At 39.7% G+C, this 11,830-nt stretch overlaps 1 protein-coding gene across 1 annotated transcript; it reads right to left on the bottom strand.

The window, feature by feature from the left end:
- Positions 1–1,387: 1,387 nt before the first annotated feature.
- Positions 1,388–11,218, bottom strand: LOC103717205. Its single transcript, XM_008805503.4, has 3 exons — positions 10,936–11,218; positions 10,239–10,854; positions 1,388–4,976 (listed from the first exon to the last, which is right to left on the bottom strand). Exons 1-3 carry the CDS (start codon positions 10,965–10,967, stop codon positions 1,917–1,919), a joined length of 3,708 nt encoding a protein of 1,235 aa, XP_008803725.2. The 5' UTR covers positions 10,968–11,218; the 3' UTR covers positions 1,388–1,916.
- Positions 11,219–11,830: the final 612 nt, after the last annotated feature.

Genomic DNA, 11,830 nt, shown 5'->3' on the forward strand with positions numbered 1-11,830 from the left:
GCTACGACCCTAGCAGATGAGTCCCGAATAATGAAACCCGCGCCGCCCCTCGTACCTCCGTCCAAGACAAACCTATCGAAGTTAATCTTGAGGAAACTCGAGGGTGGGGGCTCCTAGGTAAAAAAAACTATACGGAATACGGTTGAGTAAAATGGAAAGCCTAGATGTTCCGAGCTGTCAAGGTCCCATCGTCAGGTATGATGTGACTGAGTTCCGCCACCTGCACACGAGCACTCTCCACCACGAATCTCTGCGACTTACTGCGCTTGCCAAAGGTTCGAGCATTCCTAGCCAGCTAGATCTGGTAGGACGTGTAAATCGCTCGAGCCGCCTCCTAAATAGTGAGGACTCTGAACATCGGCGCATGACCTGTAAGAACTGGTCCCTCCGACCCCGAATCTCTTGCGGGATCCTTGCCAGTCGCCAAGTCGCCCTAGCCCATATGTACTAAAACAAGGCATGGTCCACCGTCTCGTCCACACTACAGTCCCTACATACCGGGAAAAACCTCAGTCCTCATCCACTAAGTACTGCTCTCATCGGAAGGCGGTCCCAGACTATCTTCCAGAAGAACAGTGCAACCTTCGGGTGGAGTCCCAAACGCCAGATCCAGGTGCAGTTTGGCCCAAACTCGTACTGCTGCCAGAGAATGGGGGAGAGGTCGCTCACCCTGACACTGGACCGGGTAGAGATGCTCCAAAACCGCACGTCTGGACCTGCACACCCAGATAATGGAAGGGAATGGACCCTCTCAGCCAAGTGCCCCCTGAAAAGCTGGACCAGCCTAAACTCGTCCCATGCAACCCCCCGAGGCCAAGGAGATCACAGACTTGTAGGTCCTTTGCTGCCTCGACACTAACCAAAGTCGGCCAATGCCGTAAAGGAAGAGCATCTACCCACGGGTCCCCAACCACATCAATACTTTGCCCATCGTCTATCAGCCATCTAGTGTGCATCCACGCGGTAGGCAGGTACCTTGCAATCTCTCGCCACAGAAAGAAGCATCTCTGCCCTCGTGCCAATGCTTCAGGGCCCACCCGCCCAAACATGGCAATTTCTACGTGTCCTGTTAAGTATAATAAAATCCTTATACCAGTCAAAGGCGGATGAGAACAGATGTCAAGGGTCCAAGGATCCTTTTCTCACATGGAATTGAAGAACCAGTGTCACTAACAAAAAATGAGGAAAAACTATAGGGGGGATAACTGTGAAAAAATATACCTGCTTTACAAACCTAACATTGTTTACAGCAAAAAAAAAAAAAGTTATAAACCAAACACAAAATAATTACTTGAAACCATCTATCAAATGACACAAGCAACAAAACAGACAAACGAATAAGATATCTGTGTGAAATCATTTCATGGTTAAACAACACAAAAGTAACTGAAAAGAAACCAATAATGCACTTGGAGTGAGAGAAGAACAAAATACACAAACTTTGTAAGCTCCATACTCGAACAAATATAAATAGCATGAAAATAAGTAACAGAACGAATCCACAATAAGCTGGCATTGTACTTTCAGACAAAAAATTAAGACTTTAAGAGAAGATACAAGTGCCAAGACAACAACATGCTATTACATATGACTCAAAACAGGGAGATTGGATTCTAGGAAGAAAATCCAAATTACCTGATCGCAGCTCAAGGTTCAAATTGTTGCAGCAACAAGAGCTTTGAAAAACCCAGAGATTAGCAGTCAAATAATGCAATATTTTACGCACCTGAGCATATAGAGCTGCAACCATGTAATGCTTCCCTTCCAGACCAAAAACCAATGTCACCATGTTAGAATCAAAGAGAAACCATTACCGAAATTATAAGTATTCACTCGACAGATAAGCATTCAGGTGGAAGATATGTTACAGAAGAAATCATCACTTAAACCTTCCATTATAAGGTTGCGCATGGCCACTAGAACCTGTAAATTGTTGCTGATTTCTGAGAAACTGGAGCTGTACTACAACTAGTCCCAACTGCAAAAGGGATGGTTGAATAAATTGGTCTAGAATTATCCTCATCCATATTTTGACTGGGCTTTAGAATATGCTTTGCTCCTGCACTCAGTTTGACAGGTCCTGATCTTGTCCCACTGGAAGGGTTTAAAGAACTAGATGCAGAAGGAATTTTTAACCCATTTTTTCCATTGCTTGTTACTGGAAGACCAACATCAATAATTTTATTAGCCAAAGCTGATATTTCTGGTGTTCCTGCATCATCTGATGAACCAACATTCAACTGTTCTCTCCTTGGGCCTGGTGGAACATTAGAGTTGTCTTGTATTGTTAAATGAGGCTTCTTCACTGGTTTCATGAATCCATCATCTTTAGCTGCAGGCCTTTTGTTACTTTTGTTTGCCCGATCCAGACTTTTGAGATACGTAAGCTTGGATTTTGTTCTATCCCTGTGCTTAGTCTTGTTTCTAAAGCGGGCATTGCCTGAAAAAGTGGTTTTGCTTGCAGGATAGACTGGGATAAATGGAGAATGAACTACAGGAGTAGAGCCACAGGTGTGCGAAGAACTGGTATTATAAATAGGAAAAGATATAATTGATGTGGGATACATAAAAGGAAGCAGAGGGAGCTTACTTCCTGATGTTGTGCAGGGGTGATGAATACCAATAGGATCAGAACAAAAGGGAAAAGAGGATTTGTTGCCGTTCTTATGCTGTTCTGCATTTAGCAGCCACTCTGGTTGGCAAAGTGAAGATTGAACTGATGATGATTCAACAAAATTCCCACAATTCTGACTTAAAAATGCAGGGTGGGAAATTGACGATGTACTAAAGGAAAAGCTCTGGCTATGCTTGCAATGTGTAGACATTAGCAGCATATGCTGACTAATATTTTGAGGAGTTGCCATAAATGGTATTTGATGCCCCACTTCAACATAATCAGTTACAGAATTTACTGCACGGTTAGGAATCTTATTCGGCATTGTTTGAGGAGGTGGATGGCTACAAGGATTCATCCTGGAACCATGGTTTCTCATGGTGGACGAAAGGCCATTTCTTGATATCCACTGTTCTTGACAATCAAAATGCATATGATCAAATCTTGGCTCAACTGCTGGACTGCGATAAATGCTTGATGAAGATTCTAATGGTTGAAAAAGTCTTGATGCCTCAGATGCTGGATGTTTGAACCACTCCTGTTGAAGCCATCGGCTTGGAAGGGATGTATCAGACAGTCTTACAGAGGGGCTGTGTTCACTAATTATTTCCTTGTCAGTCCAAATCTTTCCATCATCAAAATTTCTGCAGTCTTCGCTACTTTTACCGACGGTAACATTTTTACCCATCAAGCGCATTGTTGGTTGGTGAGCAGGCTGAACCCCGTGGTTCAAGTTTCCCTCTGCTTGAAACTTCTCCCTGTTGTTCAAATTATGATCTTGTTGACTATGTTCCCTGCATCCATAACAAGAAACTTTCATGTAATTTGGTCCATGATGGAAATGTTGGTCTTTGTCCCTCATTGCTAAATGGTTTTGAACTTCCATCCTTTCAAAACCATGCAACTGCATAATACCTAGCCCAGAAGTTACAGGAATACTAGCAGGGTTGCTGCACCGTTCTGGGTACCATCTCAACTGATCTTTCATGTACAATGGTGCAGCAGGAAACTTTCCTCTCATATTTATATGATCCATGTTTCTCCTCGACTCAACAAGATCAGAAACTGGGAAGCTATGGCAAGAACCCACTACCGTGTTTTGATGCTTAAACAAATCAAGAAGACCAAACTTACCACTAGAATGCAACTTGATGAGTTCTCCTTGAGAATTAAGAGGCAAGCCGATAAAGTCCCCATCAATACACTTATCCTTGCAGATGGGCATCTGATCTGACACTAGTCTTGTTTCCCCAGATCCCTTTAATCCAAATGACGTGCATATGCTACTTCTCAAATTTTTAGGAGTGATAAAGCGCATAGGTTGAATTTCTGAAACACATCTATCAACATCAATCCTGGGCCCTAGAAATAAATCTGGTTGCCTCTCATTTGTTTCCATACTCATTACTGAACAGGTTGTCGAAGGCTGCGAAAGTAGATTCCTGGTCATGGCCAGTGAACTCATTATTTCAGAACTTGAAATACCACTTTCAATGGGAGCAGGCAGATTACTTTTTGTTCTTTTATCTGAATGAATTCCTTCATCAGAATTTGACCCTTCTTTACCATAAGAATTCAGAACTTGTTGTTTACCTGAATACACGTGACTAGCTGACAAACCTGAGCTACCAGAGTGTATGTTATTTGAATTACTGGAGCTCTGTATAGCACTATTCAAGTCTACAACTTCGCCCAAAGAGGATCTCTCTCTATCAGGACAGGTCTCGTTATTGGGATTAATGAACTCATGGGAAGCAGCCCGACTGTTAGCATCACTCAACTGTGCCTTTCCACCCCCAGATGTTTCCTCTGCACCACTAGCCACAGCATCATTTTCACTGTCATACACCACCTGAGCTCCCTTAGTAGGAGGTGGAAGTTTATCACCTTTGCCTAATTCACCCCTAGCTGATGATGCAGCCAAGACATCAGAAAATATTTTACAAAGGCTTTGCAATTGAGGCAGCTCCAAAGGAGAAAAGCCCTTGCTGTGTCCAAGTATGTCATCCTTGCCAGAAAACCTTACGTGCTTTTCTGAGACACAAGAAGGCTTAAAAGAATTTCCACCTTGTGTATTGCCTATCAGACTTGACTTCTTAACAGAAGAGGATTTTGTATGATTCTTGAGGATGCCATGAATTGGCAAGACCTTTCCTGCCTCCTGCTTTTTAAAAAGCAACTTGGAATCTCGGATTAATTTGCAATTTTGTTTCTTCAGTAAACTTTTCACTGTTGAGGGTTTCTTCTTTCTGACATCAACAGAATCCCTCAGAGCCTTTCTGAGCCTCTTTTTACACACTGAATCTTGAAGCAACTGAGAAATATCACCTGAATATGATGTTTTGGTCCTAAAATTTTTCTCCTGGGACAGAAGATGCAGCTTTACAGTAAGTTAGAAAAACAAAAGAAGCCAAAGATCAAAGCAAAATGTCGTGCAACAAATGGCAGAAAATAGAATGACAATCAAGCAATATGAATCAAGTCAGTATTCTTATCTCCCCAAGGAGAATGTAATCAATGAATACACGGAAAGGTTCTAAATTTATCAGGAGCAGTATTATTTACTTGTTCTCAATCCTTTTTCTCAAAGTTTTTCCCTTGTTTCTTTTCAACTTTATAAAATTTCAATGAATAGATCATGATCTTTGAGATGTATTTCATGATTTTTCTTCTTTTCACGAAGTCTTTTCTCTTGGTATTTGGCATCATATCAGTTCAACATGGCATCGATACTTTGCCATTTCTCATCCAAACATATGTCTATCCCTATTGTTAGATTACCCATTGTCAATTGACCCTTCCATCACTGCAGGCTATGGCATATATTTAATTGCATGGGGGTTGGGTAGACAGATTTAAGATATGCTAAAGGACACAGAATATTCTTGCTGCTTCTCCCCTTACTAACAAGGCCTTTAGCAGCATCATGATATCTTTTCTTCATCATAAAGTTCCAGTTCTAGCTACCCTTCCAGTTGCAAAGATAATAAGACAAAGCTGTTGGCATATGTAGACTTCATAATTCAAGGAAATTGTCCGTCCTATGAATAGTATGGGCACCCTAGTTTGAGAATTCTCTACATTTAATCTCTTCCCTTCAAACTGCAGTCTATATAAGAATATATTTGTACATTTAGCTTTGTATTACTAAATCCTCATGTGATTTTACTCATACACCAGTAGTACATTATCCTATCCAGTGGTAACACTACTAGAATATGAGCAAACAAATCCATTATTATAAATTGAGAGAGCATAATTCTGCAATTCACATGTGTGGACTTGAAAATAGTTCTAGGTGTCATTATAAATGAGCTTAGAATATTGAAAATTAAAAAATGTATGACCATGATGATGATGATTGAATGATAAAGAGTACCTGAAGGAAAACAAGCAGAGCACATAGTCATATGCTTTGGGAGTAGGATAGGCAATGGGTTGGATTTGGTTGGATCCAGATTAAAACTATATCCATCCTGCCAACTCAAGTATGACTTCATTTGTTAAGCATTTACCTTCAAAAAATGAAACCAAAATAGCGCCAAGAAAAGAGGATCTAGGGGCGACAATATCAAGTGAGAGAGAGAGATGAGGAAAAAAAATTAAAGTGGAGTTCTAGAAGAAAATGTGATAGATTTTAAACATGTTCTCTACTTTTCTCTTCGTATATTTTGACCATGAACTGCACGGCATTCCTAAATACCCAAACTAAGCTTTGATCAACTCATGGCCCACCACACTATTACCACCATCCTAACGGACTTGGGATAGTTTTTAAGGGTTTCTTGAATCCATGGTCACCTATTGGGTCCAAGGGCCAAACCACCCAACATATTTATAATCAAATTGGTCTGCAATGACCAAAACCAATCCAATTATTAAAAAAAAAAAAAATCATCCCCCAAACCTAATTCTCAAGAAGGCTAGGTAGGGTGGTAGAGCAAGGTTAGAAATTGCCAGCCCTATCTAGGATTCATAGTTTAGACAAAAATTTAATAATAATTCTATCCAAGAATGATTATGACACATGATATAGGAAATCTTTATCCCAACCTTGCTACTAGAAGAAAATAGTGACTAAACGGCATCTAATTTACATATCATCCATTCAAATGATTTCATAAGTACTCTAGCTAGGTGATTCTAGTGAAGTTGTTAACAGATACAAGAAATGGGAGTCATGATAGTGATTTTTGTTTTGTGCAACAATGATAAGTTACATATATATTTTATGAGTACATATGCATCTGATGAAAATTAATATCAGAAAGCATCAATTTATTTCAAAATAAATATTATGATATTTATCAATATGAATCTCAACCAAGGTTTACCGTTTCGGTATGAAACTCTGTACTCGTGTCATCCTATTACAGTGTTGGTATGCGGTATGATATGGTAAGGTTCAGCATATCAAGTATTGGTACAGTGCGATACAATATAGCAGTTTGATATTAGTATGGTACGGTACCGACAAAACTTTAATCTCAACTATCCCAATCAAGTAAGGCCGAGCAACATCTGATCGGAATAATCTAACTCCAATCCTATTTATTGATCCAACCAATTTAGTGCGACCTTATCATTTATAGTTGTCGCTTCTGTATTTTCAATGCATACAGTATGTTCATTAGTGTGCATGCAAGAATGAATAATAGCACAATCACACATATATATATGTGCATATGTTAACACACACACACACACATATATATGTGCATATGTTATCTATTGTTAAATATGAGTGGTCAACAATGCACATTGTACAAGCAGCATATATGCTATTATGAATGAACTAATATTATAAGTTGTTTTTGTCTGTTCTAGATTTACTAATTATGACCTCGCCCATTAAGGACATAGATCAAGATAACAGGTTATGTCAAACCAAAGAACTTAACCAAACTAGCCTATTATTCTAGGCACTTGTTGACTTAGTGAGCTGTTTACCCCGTTTACATGATTAACATGATAAACCGGACGAGTTAAGAAACATTTAGTTTGTTATGGAAATAGAAAAATAGCTTCTCATATTGGATTATGCAAACAAATAATGTCTTCCATTAAACCCAAATTAATCTAGCCTGATTTAGACCAACACAAGTCTCAAGTCCATGCCAGGCCTATTTAAGATCCAATAACATCAAGTCCCAACGAAGGTCAAGTAGAGTGACAAGAACCATAATGTCTATGTGTGTATTAATAGTCCTCCACATATATATAAGAACAGAATATAAGAATTACTTGTAAATAACAATCAGGCATATAAAACTAACATGTTTATACGTACACCTTGGACATGCACACCAAACCTGATGTATCAAATTGATACCATCTAGCTAGGCTTGATCACCGAAAACAAAAAGTTTGAATTGACCCAACCAATTTTGGGATAGATTGTTTATTAGAAAGACTACATGTTTTCAACAAATCTTGCGACTAAAAATTTAAATTTAATTTAGGACCTAAGTCGAATATATTCAACTCTTATAAAGAAATGAAAGAAGAATTTGATATTTACATTTTACAAAAATTTTCTTAAATATATGTATTGGCTAGACCATGCATCATAACATTGTTCACACAGACCAGACAATCCTTAATCCAATTCAGACCCGATGAAACTGAATTCAGGAGCAGCCTAACTTGAAGAAACCTTAAGACTCATGACTAATGAAAATAAACTTATTTACGGCAGATATTCCATGCATTTAAAAAACATTTATAAGAACATGTAATAGATGTTGACATGTACCATGAAAATTTCCAACTAGCAGATTGGTTATTTTATCTATTTATTTAAAAATATATCATAAAAAACTATTTTGTTATCAAATAAATGTCAGATATGCATATGTAGAATAAAATATATAAGGTTACAAGTTCCATACTTAATTATTATGATTTATAGAATTATACATATCTAACTTTCAGACCACATATAGTATCTCCTCCTTTTAGCTGAGAATAGGTACATTTAACAGTTGCATCCCCTTGACAGCAAGAAACAGGATTGGATTTCTTTTTTTTAAAAAAAAAAGATTCAGGAATATAAAAAGGTTATCTTTATTGCTTTCAGCCTACACTGAGAAAACCTAGCATCTTATAACTTGGAAATATTAACCATAGCTACATCAGAATCTGGATTCAGATGTTTAGGGCAATTTATCATTAGAGCTAGTCAACTATTTCCTTCATATTTTTTTGATGGAATATTGACGAAGTGAGAAACTTGCCCCATGCTATATTAAAAGGGAAGTGAACTAGTGAACTATTTCCTTCATGATGCATACTGTCCAAATGTATCCCAGAATTGCAAAAGGCAGGTCAATTTCTTGAAAAATAACAAATTATATGATACAAGGTGGTACTTCAAACTTATTATGTATCTGTTTAACTTTATAATGGGGTATTAGTTCTTGTCAACTAGGGCTTTGATCAGGTATCAGCACAGTAAATCATCGTAACCATATGGAAATGGGGAATGGGCTTGCCAAATATCTTAACAAACACTTTAAGCATTAAAATGTGATGATCAATCAATTCAATTAGATGATGCGTTCATGCATTCATCAGTTGAGGATTTGAGTGACTTCAACTCCTTTTCTTTTCAAAACTCTACGTCCGTAATAATAATGCGGATGTGACATTTCAAAGTTTCATCACAGGGAGAAAAAAAACCATCAGGATAAAAGTAACGATTGATTTCATGCCTATCACTAGCAAAGGTTAGTAACGTGAATGCACCTTCTCAAACGCCTCCATTCATCACAAGAAACATATAGTTTGAGTAATAGGCCTTTCTATAATTGTACAAACTACAAGTGATCATCAGAAACTCTACTAGGAAGCATAGCTCAAGCAAATGATGTGAAAGAATATCCAAGTGCAAAGAAAATTGTTAATTATATTTGAAAAGTCAGTCAAAAAGCAGAAAGAAACCTAGGTAAATAACTGGAACAATTAAAGAGTGACAGAAATAGAGTCTAAATCCTTCCATTCTTCTCTTCTTCGGTAGATCATTAAAATCATGAAAGCAATTACCAATGACTGTTTAACATGCCCATCATCAAACGATCCATCCGCAACAACGTACCATGTGCAACAGCAGCAAAATAAGTTCTTGACTTCCCATCATAACTAGAATCACTCAATAAAGAAAAGCCCCAGTCGTTATTACATGGCAAATCCTTCTCATATATATATTTTACCCATGAAATATTGGTAGATAGGGCCAGGGAAGCACAACCGAATTTAAAACGCCATCCTAAACAATGAGTTCAGTTCATACATAATCTCTTGATACCAACATTAGTAGAAGAGGGCAGCCCCATCTAATCCATCTCCAGAATCTTCTCTAATTCTAGATTAAGGTTCTCCTATTCAACCCCCAACAGATTTACAATACTCCATCCACAACTCTCCGTCACCAATTTTTTCAAAGAAATCATTATAAAGAAATTAAGTTACCTAATTGAGTCATAACTAAGAAAGGGGAAAAGGAAATAAACAAATCAGGATTCTTTTTCTTTTGCTTGAAATATAACAAATCTACCCATTAGTTTCTTTAAAGAGAGGAAAACAAGGAAATAAACACATCTGAATTGAAGAATCTGGCGCGTACCTTTTTTGCAGCACAAATATCGACTTTTAATTTCTTCTTCTTCTTACTCTTATATTTTATCCATGATTTTTTAGCCATCTTCTTATTCTTCTGGATTTCCTTCACCTTCTCCTTTCTTTTCCTTGGCGAAGAAACCCTCCCGTCCGTACCGCCGCCCCCATCTCCCCCTCCCAGACTCTCTTCTCTTCCTATCTCTTCGCCTCCGACTTCTTCTTCTCGTTTTTCATCTTCGACGGCGCCTCGTTTTCCTTCCACTCCATCACAGCCGTCCGCCTCGTCTTCGACGGCCCCGATCTGCGGCGACACGGCGAACAGCTCCACGATGGACCTCTTCTTGGGCGCCCTTTGCTTCGCCTTCACCGGCGTCCTCATCTGCCTCCCCTCCTCCGCGGGCAGCGCCCCGGTTCTCTCCAGCTCCAAGCCCCTGACGGCGCCACCGTCGGGCTTCTCTCCGGCCGATCGCGTCGCCTCGAGCTCGTCGAACCACCATCGGAACTTCCGGAACGAGATCGGAGGCAGCGACCTTCCCATCTCTCCCTCTCTCTTCCCATCCCCATCCCCATCGAACGGCCAGCATTTGCCGAAGTCCACGCTCCTCATCTTCGCCGTGTACTCTCTACCAGAAGAAAAACAAATACTGATCCAAATCCAAAAAACGAGAAAGCAAGAAAGAAGTCGAGAATTCAAAGTGTCCTACCGAATCGAGAAGCTTTCCAAGGCCACCGCCATGGCTTCGAACACGAACAGATGAACGAGAGAGAGAGAGAAGGAGAAGGAGAAGGAGAAGGAGAAGGAGAGAGGAATATAATTATTCTCGTCTCGAATTATGAGTGGGGGATGGTGGGAGGAGGAGAAGGGGAGAGAGAGGGAGAATAATAAAAGACATGGAGGAGGAAGATGGGATAAAGCCCGGAACCTGCTGCTTTTTCCACCGCACCCTTTCCATTTCCCGCTCTCCTCCTCGGAATTCCTGCGCTCTCTTACCATCTCATTTATGATGGATAGCGACAAATGATTAAAATTATATATTTAAATTTTAAACAAGTCATAAAATTCTTATGACGGCTATGATGGAATGGCATGTACGCATGGCATGGCAATTAAAACGTCGTCATGGCGTATGGCATGGGTCATGGTAGCCGCGGTTGGGTGGAAGAGGACAGCGCCACCCCTACCGTAGGCGCGGGGGACGGTGGGGCCCGAACGTAAGCTAAGGGAAGAGAGGCGCGGGGACGAAAAATTAAAAAAATAACAAAAATGACCATCCTTCGGACCACATCCAAATTCGCATGAGATCCACCCGATCGGTGGGACAAGCGGGACTTCAATTTGAAACACCGCCACGTAGGGAGAGGTAAATAGTTTTCCCGCCATGGGCCCCTTCTCTGCGCCTCGGCACGTGATTGCGAGTCAGATCTCGTACCATAACCGGATTGGCTCTGTAGGCTTTCAAGTTAAGTGCGCATTAGCCTTCGTTTTTGACTGATTAATTTAATTAGATGACAGATAAGACGGTATATTATTTTTGAAGGAGACTCAGTTGGCTGTGATAGGGTGGTTATCAAATCCATTCTCATCTTTTGCTTCAAAAT

The sequence above is a fragment of the Phoenix dactylifera genome, chromosome 4 (genome assembly GCF_009389715.1).
Source record: "Phoenix dactylifera cultivar Barhee BC4 chromosome 4, palm_55x_up_171113_PBpolish2nd_filt_p, whole genome shotgun sequence".
NCBI classification, from domain to species: domain Eukaryota; kingdom Viridiplantae; phylum Streptophyta; class Magnoliopsida; order Arecales; family Arecaceae; genus Phoenix; species Phoenix dactylifera.

Coding starts and splice junctions, on each gene's coding strand:
- LOC103717205 (XM_008805503.4), bottom strand. CDS start 10,967: ATGGCGGTGGCCTTGGAAAGCTTCTCGATTCG. Junction 10,855..10,935: donor TTGGAAAGCTTCTCGATTCG/GTAGGACACTTT, acceptor TTCTTCTGGTAG/AGAGTACACGGCGAAGATGA. Junction 4,977..10,238: donor ATATTTGTGCTGCAAAAAAG/GTACGCGCCAGA, acceptor CTTCTGTCCCAG/GAGAAAAATTTTAGGACCAA.